Consider the following 20954-nt stretch of genomic DNA (forward strand, 5'->3'; position numbering starts at 1 on the left):
GTTTCACTTCTTGCAATAAACGAGATTGTTTCCCTTTCCGTAGGTCTCCGTGCAAACGGGTTTCTTATGAACTAAAATTGTAAGAATTTCGTGGAAGAGCAACGACTTTGCACAATTAAAAGAAAATACCGTTTTTTTAAAAGACGACTTGCAACAACATGCATTCCGTGCATAACCGGTTGTATAACTACGCAGGATAAATGGTGTTAACAGTCTCCTTGGAATCTTTGTGTCCACGTTAAGCTCAGTGTTCTCATTTTGTGTAACATTTTTTACACTTTCTTTAGAACGTACAATATTATTATATAGTACATATAAAGCTTATTTTCTGAGCTACCACCAAGTATAAAACATCCTTTGTGGTGGTAATTTATACTCTACTTTATTTACACCTGAAAACAGGCACCATCTTGAAAAGTTTGGATAACTCGAAGTCGTTTAATACGAAGTTGATATTTTTTGGTCCCTTGAACTTCGTATTAACGAGGTTTTCCTGTAGTGGCTCAAAGTGACAATACTGCTTTATATCTTCTCGCAAATCATGTCTTGAAGTACAGACCACAATTTCTAGTCAGAGAGCTGAGGCCTGCCTGCACTGCCAGATGATCCATCTGAAGGTGAAATAAAGTTGAGCACATTTGTCTCATGCCACTGCTGGGTTGTTTGAGCCGTGTTAGCTGGTGCACAATCCTGCTGAAAACTCTACTCCTGGCAATGGAATAATATTTCTTAGATCCTTGACCATTGTCTCCAAGACTGTTTCCTGGTACACTTGGGCTAATGTTTTTACCCCTTGCTTGCAGGAAAGGAGCTTAGTGATGCTATCATAATAACCCATTTCCCACCTCACCATGATTGAAGCAGAATGTGGCCGCTACTAACTGCTTGTGGCATGCAACCTGTCATTCTGCAATTGAAAGCTGCCTCCATGATTATTATTCTGTGCCAATTTATGCTTAATAATTCAGCAGGCACTTTGCCTTTATAGCTTTCTGAGGCTAGATAGTGGTCTATCTTGTTTGTAAGCTTTCAGCCCTAGGTCACTTTGCAACATACGAGACACATAGACATTTTGGAACTGGTCGGTTCACAGACCATCACCGATGCTTCCGTACACTGATTCCAGTTGCAGAGTCCTTATACTACGTGGCTGTCCCTGGCTGGGCCCATCTTTCATTTTTCTAGTGTCACTGAAATGCTGGAGAGTATGATACGTGAATCACTTGAGAGATTTGAAGCTTCTAGAGAATCTTGAAAATTTCAGCTGACTTCTCTATCTTATGGGCTGGTAAACAGCCTCATGGTTTTCGTAACCGCCCTAAGAAGTGATAGGGGTCAATTAGAAATTACTTTGAATACCACATGATGAGCCACCTCCCAAAGTTTGTGATGATGTTTGAAATTTATTTTGTTATATTGTGTGCTGTAAAGAAAGTGTAAAAATTCCCATAAAAACCTTACTCCTTAATTAAGTGCATAAAGATATCATTTTATTCTTTAATTTGTTTTGTTATTGGCTGATACTGATAAAGTACTACACAAAATTTACTAATAGGCCTACTGATCTGATATAAAATTGCAAGTGCTCCTTGATGTTCGATGAATGGTTCATTCACTTCCTTAATTAATATACATAACCGGGTGATTGTGGTGGGTTTTGCCTTTGAAAAGGAACTACCTATTTAGACATTTACTTTGCAAAACCGTAACATTAATTACATGTTCTTATTCATAAAATAAATAACAAGATTGCAGAATATTGCATTAAATTACAGATTGTTTATAAATATATCAGATCGGTAATATTGCTGATAAAACAGATGCACCATAGGCCATTGTAAAATATATTTAGAATAGTAATGTACTGGGTATTGAGTACTCTGGAAAACTCCAAGAAATCTCAGGGAAAATGGAGTTAGAGTTGATGTGGGAACTCTGATTGAAGACTTGATTATTGGCATGAAGAATCTCCCAAATGGTGTGAAAATTGATCTTAAAATTGCCTCTCTCTTCTGTTCAGGATGTACATAACATATCTGACATTTTACCCCTTAGGGAGCTAAAACAGGAGGGATAACAACAGGATACCCAATAAGAGCGCAACCATCGACCCATGCATCAACAGGAACTTATCAACCAAGTGTGTCTACGCCTCATGTTAGTTCAGTAAGTAATGCATATATTTGTTAGAGAAATTGTGAGTTATTCATTTAGCAATTTTTGTGCATGTATCATATTTTTATATTTTATGTAGCATTTCTGCCACTTTTGGCTAACCTTAATAATGAGAATGATTGATGATTAGTTGAAATTGATGAAGAGGACTCTCAGAGATCACCCTTGGCCAGGCTGGGACTCAAACCTGGCAACTTTGGTGGTAAAATCAAAATTCAATTATTTAACATGCTACGTCACTGAGCTGGCATTCTTGGCAATGAGAATGGACAATCAACTGATGAACTGCATGAGAACAAACAAATCTGCCCATGCTCATTTGGAATTGAAATGATTACCTCCTCTCTTTACAGTGTGCTACTGTAATCTTAAGGCAACACATAAGGATAACCTGATTCTGCTGCATGTCAAAATAATAAAAAATTTGAGCATTCAGACAAATATTAGGAAATATTTGTGCAGACAAGAAAATTTGCATTTATTGGCATTGGAGGACAGTTGATAGTACAGTTTCTTTGGCGGTCTTTGTTGTAATATCACAGATTAATTTTCTCAGTTCTTTATAGTGGTTTTGGACCAAAAGTTGGTTGTCTCATAAGGACAATATGTATGCTTCACTGCCATGTGTAAACACAAGTGAAGAAACATTACATTAAGTCTATAGTTTTCATATTGTCTGAATTTGGGAGTCTTGTTGCCTTGTAATCAAGGGGTCCCAGGTTTGATTCCCGGTGGAGGCACATAGTGGTTCGGATCCCACTTTAAACTGTAGGTCCAGTCCTGATTAATTTTACTGTGTATTAAGTGGACTTAAAACACCAACTCCATCAATCAATCATATTATCTGAATTGCAAATATTTTCTTGCTTACAGATCATTCGTTAGTCGATTTTGTATCTTTTTTCCTTCTGTGATAATTGTGAAGTTTGCAGATCATTGTGCAGGAGCACAAAACTTGGCTTCTGCAGTGACACAAGTTTGGTGTTGCACTGCATGCCATGCACTTCATGTCTCTGCTAGCATTCTCTGGATGTGTCCAGTGGAAAGTATATTTGGATTACAGTGATGTACTATACATCATGTAGATCTAAAATACACTGATGAACAAAATAAACCTGACAGTTGCATTTTTTGTGATAACGCATAACTCTGATTCGAAGGAGAAGATTCATGTTAGTTATGCTACTGCATTACATATTTCTTCACACGATACTGTAGATAGTGGTAACTAAATGCTGCAGAAATTATATACTGAGAGCGTATAAGTAATTGCAATTCAGATGTCAAATATTAAGGTGTCCGGGTTTTTTTGTCCACCAGTATATATATTTTGATTGGCACTTTACTGAAAATTGCTGAAATTCTGTATTTCTTTATCTCTGTTAAGTTTGAAAATGCTATCACTAAATCTGCTAGCAGTCTATTTCAGGATGGCTACCCACTGGAAATTCCAGGAAGTATGCGTGCATTCTGCGTGAATTTGTCTCCGTAGATGTGAAAAACTGCAACTTTTATTAATCCAAATCCCATTGCATTAATACATATTGATATCATGTATCTTTAGCATTTTTAAATATGTTACTATTGTGTTACTAACACAATTTGTATAATATTCAATGAAACACTTGGGTTCGAACATTTCTATATTTTAACTCCATAACACATGTATATCTAAAATCAACAACACGTAACCATAACAACAATATACAGGGTCATCCGTTTGGGATGTCAGAAAAGTAAAATGCTATTAACTAGAAACTATGAACATTTATTGGTCGTAAACGGTACAGACATGTGTAGGAGAGTCGGGAGTTTATGTCACAGCACATTAGCACTCAACATGTCCACCAGCACGTTGTTGTGGTGCAACGACCATCTTCACTCCACTCTGTATCAACACTGAACACTGAGCGCGCGCGTACCGCCTCTATACATGCCATCTGCTGATTGCACTATGAACTACTGCTGCGTTGTCTCGCGGAAGTCATTGTTGCAAACTCCCATCTTTGCCATGTACATTACCGCAAATTGCATCGATACATATACATTAACATAAAAGCTACAGCGTTATACTTTTCTGACATCTCAAACGGATGACCCTGTATATATCATTTGAAATTTATGGCTGTTTCAGCCCATGGCTTCATAACTTAACTTCCACTAATATATAACAATATTCCCCTTGGTTGCAAAATGAAACATAATAATAACAATCATAACCATTCTAAACTGGTTCATATCTGCAAAGTGGTTTATGTATCCTTGCAGACCTTCGTGGAAATGCTGCTACTGCAGTGGACTCTTGTTTCTTACATCCTGGCTTCTCCAGGCCCTGCATACCTCCTTGTCTCTGCTGCTCCATTTCTTCATTGTGAGCCACAGAAGGTAATTCCATATAGTCCAAGTTAGCAAATTGATTTTGCTCACCACCAAACTCTTCTGTACATCCTGTCGAGCGTTCACCATTTCCATATCTTCCACTCTCGTTCCTTCTGGGAATCTCTGGCTTCAAAAACGAAAAATGAACATTTCTTGTGTAATTGTCCCTCTTAACTTTGAAAATCGAGTGCGATAATTGTCTTACTATCTCGCCTTTCACATACTGCTTTTTCTCTGGACAATAATAATATACTCCAGATCCTTTCTTATAATGCTCTGCCTCATAAATAGCCCTTGTTCTATCATTATCAATGAATTTATTGGCGTTTACTTTGTATGAAAATAAAATTTCATTTGGTGATTTCCCCATAATCACATTTACAGTATTGTTGTGATAGAACAACATTCTCTTTGCCTTTTGGTATCTCTCCTGTTAAAGTCATGTACCTTTTGATGATTTGTATGTGCCTTTCAACATCTCCATTTGCACATGGTCTATATGGTGGACTGTGAATTAATTTTATTCCATGATTGTTACAAAATCTCTGGAAATACGTGCTGGCAAATGGTGGGTCACCATCAGAACATATGGTATTTGGAATTCCAGAAATGGAAAAATGATTTGTCAACTTCTCAACAGTTTCTTCAGCCGTTAAATGACCAATGTGCCAAACATTTATGTATTTACTAAATGCATCCACTAAAATAAGAAATTTATATCCATGGAAGAAAAAATGATCTATGTGTACTCTGTGAAATGGTTCATCTTCAGGCTCTTGAATGTCTTCTGCACACGTCGCAAGACAGAACATAATTCTCTATATCCTGGTTCGTGCTTGGCCACCAAAAGTACTTTCTTGCAACATGTTTGGACTTCACAACTCCAGAATGAAATTTGTGCATGTCTTGTAGAACCTTTTTTCTCAATAATTTTGGCACTAAAATTCGCTCACCATGGCATAACTAACTAACTCTAGCCTTCTTAAACCCGAAGGTTCATGGCTGCAGCAACACAGGCCTTCCATCTGTTCCTATCTTGAGCAAGATCTCTATACTCTTTTCCATCCCTACCGATTTCCTTTAAATCCATCTCAACGTTGTCCCTCCATCTTCGTCTTGGCCTTCCTACAGGTCTCTTACCATCAGGTTTCCCAACAAGAATCCTGTAAACTCCTCTTTCCTCTCCCATTCGTGCCACATGGCCTGCTCACCTAAGTCTTCTTGATTTAATTATTCTAATAATATCTGGACATGAATACAAATTATGTAGTTCTAAATTATGTAACCTTCTCCACTCACCTGTCTCCTCATCCCTTTTAGGGCCAAATATTTTCCTAAGGATCTTATTTTCGAATACTCTCAATTTATGTTCCTCATTCAATGTAAGGGACAAAGTTTCACATCCATATAATACTACAGGCAAAATTACTGTTTTGTATATTTTAACTTTTAGTTTCTTAGATATTAAACGAGAAGACAAAAGTTTATGAAGAGAGAAGTAACATGCATTTCCTGAATTAAGCCTACTTTTTATTTCCTTTATTATTATTATTATCATTATTGCAATTTAAGATATTTTCATTCTGAGAATAAATTTTCAATTATCCATCAGCTTCTTTACATGCTATATTCCTCCAATCCTTCACTGTGTATTCATATGCTAGTATCAGTGTTTTATCCTGTTTCATTGCTTCAATTACTTCCTCAACTCTTAACCTTTTGCCGCCCAAGGCCTTTTTCACATGTAAGCCTCTCTGTCCCGAGCCGATTTTGAACAAAATGCAGAGTTTCAATTAAATGAGTGTAGATCGGAGGCTAGAGAGATGAGTGATATACCGTTGTACGCGGAATGAACCAGAGATTCAGACTATATGAAATTTTTGCAAATTCGGCGTATATGTGGCGGGGGGGAAAGGGCTAACTCTCAAAATTCCAAAATTTCGGGGAAAAAATTTTTGTTCCCCCACCCTCCCCTCAAGCAAAAAGTACATGACAGTGTCGACATGCACATGGAAATGATCGCTAACATGTAAGGAACACAAAAATATTTGCATTATTATCATATGACCAATGTAACTTGAGTTATACCCCAAAAAGGAATTGTCGGCACGCCACTGATTCAAGCTTCAAAATGCAGCGGTACCTTGAAATGACTTTAGCTCGGAGACTATTTACCCTGGAGATATGAACGATATACCGTTGTACGCAGAATGAATCACAGATTCAGACGATATATAATTTATGCACATTCGGCGCACATATGGAGGGGGAAAGGGGGGAAATACCCTGAATTTTTTTTTTAAAAATGGGGTTTCTCCCCCCCCCCCGCCCCCCGAAAAAAAGGATATGAAAAGTTCAAAATGCACATAGAAATTATCACTGACATGTAAGAAACACAAAAATATTTGCATTATTATCATATGACCAATGTAACTTGAGTTGTACCCCCAAAAGACATGGTCGCCATGCCACTGATTCAAGCTTCAAAATGCAGAGTTACTTTGAAATGACTATAGGTCAGAAACTAAATGCCCTAGAGATATGAAAGATATACCGTTGTACGCAGAATGAATCACAGATTCAGACGATATATAATGTATGCACATTCGGCGTACATATGGGGGGGGAAAGGGGGTAAATCCCCTCCAAAATACTTTTCTTTAAAAAAAAATGGTTTTCCGCCGCCCCCCCCCCCCCCCCCCGAAAAAAATGTCAAAATGCAAAATTTATGCAAATTTTGCGTATATAGGTAGGGGGAAGGGAGAAAAAACCCAAAAATTATTTTAAAAAATTGTCACTTCACCCAAAAAATGTCCTTGCACTTGGGTACAAAACGACACCTACGCACAACATTCACGGACGAAAAGCTAGAACGTAGTGAAAAATGAGCGCCAATTCTTGCAGCTGCTTAAAATTCTATTTTTAGACAATGCTGGGTAACCCCTGTTGCCACTTGTGGATACTTGTGCTAAAAAAAACAAAGGTTTCCTTCAGCGCGCTTCGAAATTCCATTCTCACAACGCAGATTCAACAACCATTCTTCCCCCTCCCCCACCCCCTGCTTGCACCCTCACGGAAAACTTTCATTTTGACATCGGATACTGATAAACAAGCTTCCTTCGAATGCACTTAGCAGGAGGGAGTGAAAAGCATTGCTTTAGAACAACAAAGCCGGTCTTCCTTTGTCGGCAAAAATTTGACGTTGAAAAGAGCCGAAAAAGAGAAGTACCTTTTCCCGCCTTTTCCCCTCCATTTTCGTGAAGACAAAAAAAATGCAAAAACCCATTTCTGTTAAATACATGTGTTAGGAACAATATAAAAAAAAATCGAAATTCTAGCCAAAAATAGAAAAGTTATAACGTAAAAACTACGACCTTGACACCTCTGTCTCGATCGAGATGCTTGGGACAGTGAGGGTTACATTTGGGTATCTTGTTCGAGATGCTTGGGCGGCAAAAGGTTAAAGACTCATCAATGTCTTATTATCCAAAAAATAAATAGGCAAATCCTCTTCTTCATTCACTAAACGTGACACAGGTAATCTGGACAAGACATCAGCCATTCCTACATTCTTCGTGTAATGAATGGAATAACCATAATTTGCTAGAAGTAACCTCCATCTTTGCCATCTCATAGATACTGTAGGAGAAATTGCTTTGTCCGGATCTAATATCGATTTACCTTTGAAGAATCTGTTAGAATTTTAAATTTGTTTCCTGCCAAATATATATGAAAATGTTTTATACCTTCCTCTACTGCCAAACTTCCCTTGTCAGCTTGAGACTATCTGTTAAAGTAGCTGAAAAACATGTTATATGTTTCAGTACTCCTTCTACTTCATGTGTTAACTGACAACCTATCCCATAGCCACTTGCATCCGTGACTAAAACTAATGGCAATCGAGTGTCAAAAGATACTAAAACAGGTGCAGAAACTAATAGCTGCTTAACTAGCTGAAACTCCCTCTCACATTCTTCATTTGAAAACCATTGTACACTCTTCTTTTTCAATAAATAAAGATTAGGTATCCTAGAACTCAAATTAGGCAAAAATTGTGCATGATATGCCACTAAGCCTATGAAAGTTGCCAATTCCTTTTTATTCTCAGTTACCTTACATTTTAACACTGCCCGAACATGTTCATTTGTAAGTAAAATTCCATGTTCCGTGAATTTCCTTCCTAGAAAATTTACTTCATGAACTAAAAATTCAGACTTCTGCAAATTTACTTTCACATTGTACTGCATCAATCTTTCCAAAACTAATACAGTTAGTTTGTAACAGTCATACAATGTATCTGCTCCTAAAAGAATGTCATCAATAAATGATACCACTCCATCAATACCACCAAGTATTGTGTCCATGGCTCTTTGAAATACTTGAGAACTTATTTTAGTTCCAATTGGTAAACGTTTATGTACATATAAATGACCTTCATTTACAAAGGTAAGAACACGTTGAGACTTTTCTTCGACTAATAATTGATGAAAAGCTGATCCTAGATCAATCTTCGTATACCACTTATGTGAACCTAACTTATGATAAAGCTCGTTGGAAGTGGATATTGTAAAGTATCTACATTTGGATTTATAATCAGCACATACATGAATACTTCCATCTGCTTTTCGCACAGGAACTACAGGACTACTTCAATCAGAACTTTCTATTTCTTCTAAGATTCCTTGCTGGCACAAACCTTTTATTGCCTTGCCTACTTCATCACGCATAAAGTAAGGTAGATTGTAACCTTTCCTTTTCACAGGTACAAATCCAGGCTTCAATGGAATTCTAACATTAATATTTCTTATGGGTTCTGAAATGTCATTATTGAACAAAATTTCAAATTTTACTAAAATATCAGACTTCAACTTCGCTGATTCCCCATTTGATGTGTCTGTGTACAAGCTCCTTGTAATACCATTCCAATCTTTTTCTTGTATTTGCCCTTGTACAGTATCAATTACCAAACTTCTTCTCCAATCACCAAAGAGAATACGCAATCCTGCTCGACCAAGTATGGGTTTTAAATCATTTAAATCTCCTACTATAAAAGGCATTTCATAACTCAGTGAGTTATACTTTACAGGTAAGGAAATTTGACCCTCAAACTTCAACTTTTCTCCTGTGATAGTACCATAGCCATTTTTGAGTGGATTGAATTGTAAAACGTCGCTGCTTTTCCATACACTACTTTTAGGTAGAATGTTAGCATAACTTCCTGTATCCACTATGAATTTAACTGGTTCATTGCAGATATATAGCTGAACATGTAAGGGTTGAATCTCATTGCATAGCAACTCCTCAACATCCTTGCTACTTCCTTCACTTTTATGCTGTACAGTATTTATTACATTTATACTAAATATATTGTGCTGACCTCACAGTAATCAATTTTTTTGCCTCGGGTTTTGCTTATTGCATCTTCTTCCTCGGAGGGTGTAGAAGACGATCTTACATTTGATGTCTTATTTAAATATTGCACAGCCATTGAGGTGTAGTTAGGTTGTTTTTGATGCATGAAATCTGCCTTCTTTCAAGGTGATCTTTTATCTACATCCTTTATTTCGTTCTTGTATCTACAAACATTAGAAAAATGATTTATCTTGCCACAAAATCTGCAAGCTTTCCCCATAGCTGGACAACCTTCAGCTCCGTGTTGTTGTTTTTTTCCGAACCACATCTATAGCAAATCCAGTTAACATTCCTTGGACTGTCCTGTTGCAATTGTCCTTTATAACATTTCTTTCCTTCTAAATTGCCCTTGTATATTAACTTTGTGGATGTTTGAGTCTTGCTGAATATGGCTACCAAATCTGTCTAGTACTTCATGATTCCTAATATAGTCACAAACATCTTTGTACGTCTTTGGAGTCTCCATAATTAACTTCCTTTTTAATGTACCTTCCTCAAGTCCAAAAATTGTTTGCTGCTTTAATTCTTCATCAGAATCTTCTGTTAATGACAACTTTTTAATTCGTGATATCGGGTGAACATAAAGTCCCAGCCCATTTTGCAGAAATAATGTATTCATGAATATGATATTACAACATTAGTATACAGCATATCAGTGCTGTTCAACGTGATGTCCATCAATTTCAAAACATGTTTCCCAACGGGTCAGTGTTGCTCGAAACACTGTGTCCAACATCGCCCCGGTGATGAGTTCGCATGCGTGCCTTATGCGTTGTTTGAGGACTGCCACATTTGCAACCTTACTCTTGTAGACCTGTTCCTTGATAAAACCCCATGCAAAAAAATCCAGTGGTGTAAGGTCGGGGGACCGCGATGGCCAAACACGTGTGGATCCTCTTCCTATCCATCTGTCTGGAAACATGTTGTTGAGGTATTCCCGCACAGTCAAGGCTAAGTGCGGTGGTGCGCCGTCTTGTTGGAAGATCACGGAATCAAGAATCCAATCATCCTGTAGCTGTGGCTGGAGGAACAGTTGCAACATTTCGAGATAGGTGTCTGCTGTGATGGTGTTTTCTGCAAACATAAATGGCCCATAGAGTTTTTGTTTCGTGAAACCAAGCCATACGTTCACCTTGGGTGTATTCCGTTCCCATTCGATAGTAGCATTCGGGTGTTCAGAAGCCCAGATACGACAGTTATGACGGTTCACAGTTCCACAGGTGTGGAATGTCGCCTCATCACTGAAAAGGATGTTCTCCATTAATCCATCCTGTGCTGCAGCCGCGCAGAGTTCGTAGCACACGTCTTTCCGTACAGCGTAATCCTCCGGTTCCAGTTTGTGGACAACCTGGACGTGGTACGCTTTCTTTTTTAAGGTGTAGTGCAACACTTTCCACACTGATGATTGAGGTATCACCAGTTCTCGACTGAGGCGACGAGTTGATGCAGTGGGACTACGCTCAATGGCTTCACGGATACGTGCTACTGTATAACCCGACATTGATGGTCGACCTGTACGTTGCTCGTCGAGTACAGATCCGGTGCGCATAAATTTGTTCACCAGTTTTCTGATATTACCTCGTGTTGGAGCCTCTCGTCCACATTTTCTACGAAACATCTCCCTGACCTCCTCGAATGTCTGACCACGCAAACGTGCCGTTACAATCACAATTCGTTCTTCTGTTGTTAGCATCTCCTCGGAGTATCATTCACCTGAAATATAAAAACCATGCATTAATTATTTCTGCAAAATGGGCTGGGACTTTATGTTCACCCTGTATAATCATGCATTGATTCGCCATGCTCTTTTTTAGCATTTTTAAATTTATATATCTATAGCAACTTGTTTGTTTTAGGTTCATAAATATCAACGAGTTCTGTCAGCAAAACTTCGACAGAAAAACTGCTAAGATCATTAGGAGCTAATTTAATATACAATGCCTCATACGCATTATTTCCAATCACTGATAACAATAAATGAACCTTTTTATCTTCTTTAACTTCTTGTGCTTTTAGAAATGAATCAAATCTTTGTACATAAGCTTTAATATTACTTCTAACCTCATAGGACTCGAAGAATGGCAACGTATTCATTTTCAAACTTCTAAGATTTCAATCTTGTATTCCACTTCAAAAATCTTATTAATTGTTAAACTTACAAATGTATCCAATCCATCATCGCCACTTATCATGTATCTTTAGCATTTTTAAATATACAGGGTGTTTCACTCAGGGTGGAACCCTGTATTTCGGTCATAACTCAGACACTAATAAAGATATTGCAATGAAATTTGGAGTGGACTTACCTCCGTTCATGCGAAGTCAGGTGACATCATAAGTGCTGGAAATGGCCACCATTGGCGTCCAGGCAGCAAAACATCGTGCGACCTGGAGTAGCAACGGCGCCGATCGGTCGCCCCCGTTTATCAGCTTTCCCCGTTTGCCGCCGGTGTGTTGCGCCAGTCTAGCCCCTGTTTGACCTTCCAGACTTGCCTCGGCTGGCCGAAATCCGGTCTTTTTTCAGCGACTGCGAAATTTCCAGGGGACTTTGGCCACCGTGCTCGCCCGATCTCACGCCGCCTGATTTTTTTTTGTGGGTACATTTGAAGTCACAGATTTACGCCAACAAACCGTGAACCATGGAGGCCTTGAAAGCAAACATCAGGGTGGCCATCCCAGCAGTGACATCCGACGTACTGAGACGGACTTTCCACACGGTGTTAAACTACATTTGAAATCATAAAAAATCATTGCCCGAAAGTGTTCACGGGAAATTTCCATTTCTCACACGAAACTACTTCTTCAAACTGCTGTGAAAAATAAACGAATAGGCTTAAACAAACAATCAAAGATAATTTAAACATAAAAATGGTCTATTCTTCCGATTTTTATAATAGCGGAACACTATCGCCACTGTTAGTGGTAGTTTGCAGAAACTTTTCCAGCAACCCTCGTACTTAATTTCATGGGTACATGTTAATTCATGTATAAAGTCTTAACTACTGGAAAGGTATTTACGAGGAAAATTCTTGGGATCCGGACAATGATTTAAAATGTATTATATACTGGGTCATGGTTCCATGAAGTTTGAGAACCATTTCAATAGTGTTCAGGTCTTCGCTTTATCGAGGCTGGAAAGTTAGGGTATGCAATTTGAGATCAGTGGATATGATTTCTCCATTTCCTCATGCACAACATGCCCTAAAACAACATTTAATATAAAAAAATTCAGAAAGGTATCCATGATCAATGGAAATCATCAATTGTGCAGCTAACAAAGGCAATTGAAATAAATTCACAGCTACTGCCTCTTTTGATATCTTTCTAAATATTTGATAGTAACCTTTTTTAAGTTATAAGTTCATCCTGTAATGATGGTACAGCACCTGTGCATGTTGCCTTGTGCAAAATTAATGATTAATTGTTGTTTTTCTCTTCAGAGCGTGTACCCAGGCCAACCTACAGCAGCAGCACCTCGTGTGTCATACGCACAGACCACACTCCACACAGCGACCCAACAAGGACATCCTCAAGCACAGGGCAGATACAGTATGCCGTGACTCCAGTAAGAGGCTAGGGAAGATTTTGTATTAATATGGTGCAGGGGAATGATAAGGGTGGTAGAATTTTAGCAGATGCTTTTTTAGAGCTAATGAATCACAGTACGCACCATAGTCTTCATCTCATGGTGATTGTGTCACATGTGATTTGGTAGAAGATCAGGGTTCTGTTTGTGAGACCGATAGTGATTTGCAAAAATAGGAGAACTGTAATTTACAAAAGATCAATGTGAAAGGTAACTAAGGCTCAAGAAAAAATGTTTAAGAATTTATAATCACATTAACAGTACATTTTTTATGTACATTATTACAAAAATAATGTAGGAAGTTTTATTTGTGGTGAAGTATATAGTACTAGGACTGGCCAATGCAGATACCAATATGATGGTATTAGTCGTATCAGTGGGTACCCGGTTTGGTACTCTGGAAGTCTATGAAGTTTACAAAATGTTCATTCATTTCATAGTTAATTTTTATTTTCCTAAGTTTTCAATAACTACATGCAGAACCTAATATTTCAAAACTTAGCTCTTGTACATTTGATTAATCAGGATGTAATACTGTGTGTATTTTAAGCCTCAATACAATCATGTTGCATTATTTCATGTGTGAAGATATTTCACATAGTAGTAGGGCGAACACAATATATATATTTGAACTTTTGCTGATACCATTTCCTTATACTGAATTTGTGAAGTCAGCATAGTTCAAGTTTTGGCCACCATAGTGTTGCTGCCTGTGTGCAGTTCCACAACATGGGATCATATATTATGCATGCAAAATCATATTTGAACCTTTTTGTCCAAGTATTTCATTTGTCCAAAACGTTCAGTGCTTTTTTTATATTATTTTATTTTATTAAGGGAATTTAAACTTTCATATATCATTTCCTTTCACTCAAGGTTTATGAATGACCAAGTTGAAAATGTTTCAGATTAAGATTAACAAGTGCTGTTAATATGGTGTTTATGTTAGAAGATACATAATCACATGCTTTCTTCTCAATCTCATGGATCATTTTCAAAATCCACGGCAGAAAGTTGGAGCCAACCTCCTGTGGTGGAATGATTAACACAGAATACTACAATGCCAGGGGTCCCGGTGTTTTTTTTTGTAACTGTCCCTTCATCAATTTCATCATATCATCACTCATCTTGATCGTCGTGATTAGCCACAGTGGCCGAAAAGCTAAATAACAGAAGATCAAGAGAAGACAGTTGAAAGGGTAGTTGAGATTGTTACAGCCACTTCTACTATACATTTGGAGCTATATTTGAATTTTTGTCAGCAGTAAGAGGGGCATAAGGGATGACTCACATAAATAGCCAAATATCAACCTCTTTTCCACGTAGTACACTCGAGATTGCATTCATGCGTGTAACAAAGCTCTGCCATCTGGTTTCATAGCCAGTATAATTCTCTGTGAGACTTCTTTTGTGTGCTGTTCGTGTGTGATTGTCCATTCATCATCTCCACACTTGGCCAAAATTGGCAGAAAAGCAACGTAAAATAACAAATTAATCAATCAATCAATTATGGCCACGGTGGCTCAGTTGGTAATGTGTCTGACTACCATGCTAAAGGTGCCGGGTTCAATCCCTGGCCGGTTCAAATCCGGGAACTTTTCTAACGTTGGAAGCATCCCCGGCACCCACCCAGTGTGGAATGACATGGGTACCTGGTGGAAACCCTGGGGGTAAAGTCGGTCAGGGGCGTGATGCTGATCTCATGACCAGATCAAGAAAGTGTGGGGAATTACCCCCACACCCCCTATATGCCTTCATCGTGTGGTGCTAAGCACAGAGGAGCACTTTACTTTTTTTTTATCAATCAATCAATTGACCTAGGTAGAAAAGTGATTTAAAATGATGAAAATAGAATGGCAGATTTAATACACAGATCACAGTTAAATTTCTTTTAACACTTGAGGCACAAGTGTTTCACCCATGATACCTTAATTAGAGCTGTGACTAAAGTAAGGAGGTGCCTATATTCATAACTAGCTGATTACCCAGTGTTGACCGGGTATTTATTTATCCCAATCTTCTATTAGACAGGTAAATAATTAATTCTAACTATAGTGTAAAATGTAACTAATTTTATTTACAGGTATTTAGAAGTATAAGTACAGTATATACAGATTATAAAGTAAAATCTTTTCAAATTCACTCTCACCTGGCATTTCCAATGAAGACCTCTTCGTGAACACCAAATCTGACTGGGAAACTTTACCTTAGTCCAGAGACCGAAGTCCCCTTCCTAGGTGCCAAGCTAAAGGGTTCGATTCCAGGGTACGTGTGACCGGATCGGTTTTCAACCCCCGGCGCAAAGCCTACTCATGCATAAAGTGATGTTGAATAATTAATAATAATAATAACGTAGATAATAATAATAACTGATGTTAGCCCTAAAGTCCAGCGGAAATGCTTTGCTGACTTAATGTTGAACAAAATATTAATACCAATAGTTATGAGGATATGTATATTATATGTATAAACACAAATCATAGTCAAATCATAGAAAACAAAAATGGATATTATATAAAACACAAAAATTGACACATTACACAAACCCTCACTATCACTCAAGCATTCACACTCTCACTCATACTGCAAGGGTGAAATATCATTAAGATGAATACATTTCCCCTTTTTTAGATACCAAGCAATATTTAGTTAGTGGTGATCTGCTGCGTCGGCTTCATGCAGGCTAGCATCTGGGAAGACCCACATGCCCCCCCTTCTATTCTAGCCCGCAATGCTCGTATTACTGTTCCTCGTCACAAAAAAATAACACAAATCCAGTGCACAGGTCACTAATTAACACTGTGTATTTATAGCACTAGTCACTGTCACTCATGCAGAGTAAAACACACGGTGCAGTAGAAAAAGTACAAAGTCCCAAATCTTACTCAGACTGTCGCAGAGGTGTTGTCGGAATTAAAACTGGTGGTCTACTGTGTACTCTTAGTCTGCTCTTCCACTATTTAAAGACGACTTGAAATTTCGAATTCTAACAGACTGACTTTTAGGCGCGAAAAATCTGAAGTTCCGTCGTTGGTGGTCAAGCATCCTATTTGGTCCAGTCTCTCTTCCTTCTTCTCTCCTCTTTCTCTCATCATCAGGCACACGTGTTGCATTAGAATGGGGGTAAAAAAGAATAGTTCTAGCACCTGGACCCTCACCCAATACGTAACATGGGCTACTTCTTTACTAATTGGCCTCCCAAGTCGAACTTCCTGTCGCAGAATCCACAAAAGTCACTCTAACACTGAAAGATTTATTACAGCATATTGTTGTAGTTCCCAGCTCCTCTGACTGAACAGGGGAGAAGTCGACAAAAGCAGAGAAACACAAAAGGTTCAGAAAAATGGTGTTTCTCTACCCAAGCTTCAAGACAATACGAAGCTACTCAAAAATATAAAATAATGAAAACTTAGGATATAGAATAATAAAAGTGTAGGTGACAAAAACTGATTGTCACATCACTATAATATTAATTTAACTCAAAATTTGATTATAAACAACATTTTTAGTTTCACCTTCAGGAGCAAGAATAAATAAATTGAACGGCATTGGGAGTGTCGCTATTCATCTTGGCGTACCCGAAAGTTATGGATTCCACAATAATATCAGTTGTTTTACATGTCACCACCTTCCCACCCCCCACCCCTAGGGGTGTCTTGGAGTTGAACAACATTGAGTGTGTCACTAATCATCTTAGGGACCCCAAAAACTATGGATTCCACAGTAATATCGGTCGTTTTAGATTATTTTTACTTGTCACCCCTTCCCACCCCCTCCACTAGGGGTGCCTTACCCTCACAATATTTCTTTCCAGATTGTAAGTGATATGTGTACCAAGTTTGGTTGAAATTGCTCCAGGCGTTCGAGAGTTATGCCGGAACAAACATACATACATCCATTTTTATATACAGTCGAGTCTCGCTTATCTGACATAAACGGGCCGGCAGAACGTCGGATAAGCGGAAATGTCGGATAATAGGGAGGTGTTATGAAAAAGCCTATTAAACGTCAAACTAATGTAATAATTTTACACAGTACGAACCTAATACAGTAATCATGTTTTACAAAAATACAGAAAAAATTAACTGGAAAAATGAACTTACAGTTAGAGTTGGGAGAAACTAAAATTAGACTACGCTCACAACTTGCAGTTCTTGTTGCTGATGGATGATTTTTTTTTTTTTTTTTTTTAATTTATGGTGGTATGTCGGATAAACAAGACTCTTCTCTATATAGATTCTGTTTTAACTGCATACAACTGCGCAACAGCCCAGTAGAGCAAGTTGTTCCTTGACAACTGCTGTAATATAATTCACTGTACAACTCTATTGCATCACTACTCACACTGCATCCCTGATATCGAAAGACAAATAGTGACTTGCTTCTCAGTTTTTTTGTTCTCATCTTCTTCATTGTGTTCGTTTCATTATTGTTACCCTCTGCTTTACAAAAATACCAATATCCCTTGCTCTTCAAAGAAACAGCGCAGCAAGTTCCAATGAGGATGGTGCCAGTGGTAATTGAAATTAAGAACTACAAAAAACAGCTTCGCAGGCAAATGACTACTAAGTTTCTCTGTATTTATTCCAATTTCTTTGTTGTGTAGTATTTGTTGCTTTACTGACATTTCATCCTCTATTAACAAAACAGTTTTTTTTCTACCCCTAAGTTGAAGAAGATACATTTTTATGAGCAACATTATTCCAGTTTCACATGACGAGTCCTATACATAACTGTTAAGTGCCACTGGGAACATTGAACATGTAATTTCAATCATGTTCGTACCCTCCAGGACTCTTGTGGCGAAATAGTACATCGCCTCATAGTATTTTCCAACAAACTAGCATGTCTACAAAAATTTCCTTGTGTACTGGTAACAACGACATTGTGTAATCAATGGATCCTGGGTTCGATACCCAGTGGAGGCACATAGAGATTCGGATCCAACTTTAAAACTATAGGCCTTGTCCTCATTAGCCTATCTGTGTATAAAATGGTCTTTTAAACTCAAACTCAAAACAAAAATTTTCTACTAAGTTGAGGTGTGTAAGGCGTGACCCAAAAGTCAACCTCTCTTCAATGTAGTATACTCTGGTAGCTGCGGCTCGGGCCCCTTGACTTGCAGCCAGTATAATCCTCTGTAGCACTTGTCTGGGGTACTGTCAATATGTGCTTGTACATCTTTTCACTATTCATTCTCATCTTTGCGATTAACCAAAAAGAGAAGTAAAATATTGCAATCAATCCTACTACAAGGGCCTCCCCAATGGTGTAGTGGTAACGTTGTCCCCTTGTGATCGAAGAGCCCCCCCTGGTTTGATACCCGGTGGAGGAACATAGTGGTTCAGATCTCACTTTAAACTGTAAGTCCAGTCCCGATTAGCCCATCTGAGCATAAAGAGTACACAGAACACACTTTTGCCTGCATTGGCAGGAAATTCATGAAACAAACGTCCCTTCAACAATGAAACAAACCTCATCCCACTGCTTTTACTTGTGCAGGAAAGCACAAGGCAGTGAACTATAATGCAGTACTAATGCAAATTGATCCAAAACACTATAGCAAGCTTCTATCGCATTAATTTGAAGGCTAGAAAACCATAAAAAAATTATGTAAACACAGCACCATATAATGAAATAACTATGAATGCCACAATAGCCTACGTGTGTACTTCCTATTTGCAGAAAGGAATAAAAGTATATTGAAAGCAAAGGCCAATAACAATCCTTGCTGATACTGATATCAAAGCTTGAAAAATGTAGCAATTTGAAGATATTCAGAACTATTTATACTAAAGTTGTTCCTAAAATATTCAGAAATTCTGTGTTTTGTGTACTGCACTGGATGCCTGTACTTCGGAAAAGTATCAACTAGTATCTTCCATACTGAATACCTACATCACTGGTATCATGTTCATGAAGTTCTAACAGAAGTGAGACATTGTGATTTAATATTGAGAGTAAAGATTTTGAACTATAATTATAATCAGCAATTGCAATTTTCTGTGATTGTATTAATCAGTGGCGTGGCGTGACTTTTTCAAAAGTGTTACAACAATTATGCCTGCTAGACGTTATCACCCCCTCCCCCTGGTTAAGAAAACATGTCTTCGAGCTAGATATTTGTTCATTTCGTTCTTGTTTTCCAATCAGCACAGTGATTTAGCCACAAAGACTCCTAGAAAGAACTACCACTCGTGATACAATTACCACGAAAATCCAATGAATAGTGGTAGGCCCTTGTCAATTCTTCATTTTTTTTTTTTTTTTTTTTTTTTTTTTTTTTTTCAATGAGGTGCGAAGGGGAAGAAGAACCACACTTTTCTCGGGCCAGTTTGACGTTTGTGTGGTGAGCACTGAGCAGACGACAGAACTCCACTCCTTTGTGGAAGGGAAGCCAACTTAGTATTTTGGAGCAAGGTTTGTCCAAATCACGAGTCACACCAATGAACTATATTTTGGTGTATTACCTAACTGGTCTCAGTTGTAGTTCAATCCAGCCTTGGCTCTGGGCTCTGCAGTCTACTTCTAGTTGCTTCACAGAAATGGTATTCCCATTTTAGGTGCGATTTAGCTCTTTTCTGCCAATCCGATGCGACAACACTGGCTGATCCGGTAGGTATGAATGGCAACAAGGTCCCTTAACAGGCATATGAATGACCCCATAACACACTGCTACATCTCATTCGTGGGTTAGTTAAGGTAAGGTAAAGCTCCACGTTATGGGCGCCAGTAATGCTACGCCCCTCTCATTCGTGGGTAAGTTAAGGTAAGGCAAGGCTCCACGTTATGGGCGCCACTAATGCTACGCCCCTTGTGGGTACGTACTTAAATGTTATTTACCACGGCTACAGATATCTTAATCTCAGGGGGATAGGTTCTTTGTTTGAGAATTCCAAATAAGAAAGCGTTTTATAGCCAAGAGGATATAGTAAAATGCGGATCTATATTCTGAGAACTTGACAAAATACAGAGAAAATATATGTATATGTTTAATCTAAAAGGCTTCTTCTTCTTTTAAATGGCTTCTTCTTCTTTTAAAAGGCTTCTTCTTCTTTTAATATGGAAAAAGCTTCTTCTTTTATTATGGAAACGGCTTCTTCTTCTTTTAAAAGGCTTCTTCTTCTTTTAAAAGGCTTCTTCTTCTTCTAAAAGGCTTCTTCTTCTTTTAATATGGAAAAAGCTTCTTCTTCTTTTATTATGAAAACGGCTTCTTCTTCTTTTAATATGGAAATGGCTTCTTCTTCTTTTATTATCAACAAGGCTTCTTCTTCTTTGATTATCGTAAGGCTTCTTCTTCTTTTATTATCAAAAGGCTTCTTCTTCTTTTATTATCAATTTCTTCTATGAACAAAATATATGCATGTCTTCTTCTTTCTTCTATTTACAAAAAAATAGTCAT

The 20954-nt window shown here is 37.9% G+C and overlaps 1 protein-coding gene across 4 annotated transcripts in view; it reads left to right on the forward strand.

The window, feature by feature from the left end:
* The window catches only part of LOC145985201 (uncharacterized), a 42501-nt gene extending 27522 nt beyond the window's left edge, over positions 1-14979 (forward strand). For all 4 annotated transcript variants that reach the window (XM_083118936.1, XM_083118938.1, XM_083118939.1 and 1 more), the window contains exons 9-10: positions 2056-2166; positions 13407-14979. In XM_083118936.1, the coding sequence (XP_082975062.1) occupies positions 2056-2166; positions 13407-13526 (231 nt within the window). In that variant the 3' untranslated portion in view covers positions 13527-14979. The remainder of the gene's footprint in view (positions 1-2055; positions 2167-13406) is intronic.
* Positions 14980-20954: the final 5975 nt, after the last annotated feature.

This window comes from Lepisma saccharinum, chromosome 3 (assembly GCF_977018435.1).
Source record: "Lepisma saccharinum chromosome 3, izLepSacc3.1, whole genome shotgun sequence".
Classification (NCBI taxonomy): domain Eukaryota; kingdom Metazoa; phylum Arthropoda; class Insecta; order Zygentoma; family Lepismatidae; genus Lepisma; species Lepisma saccharinum.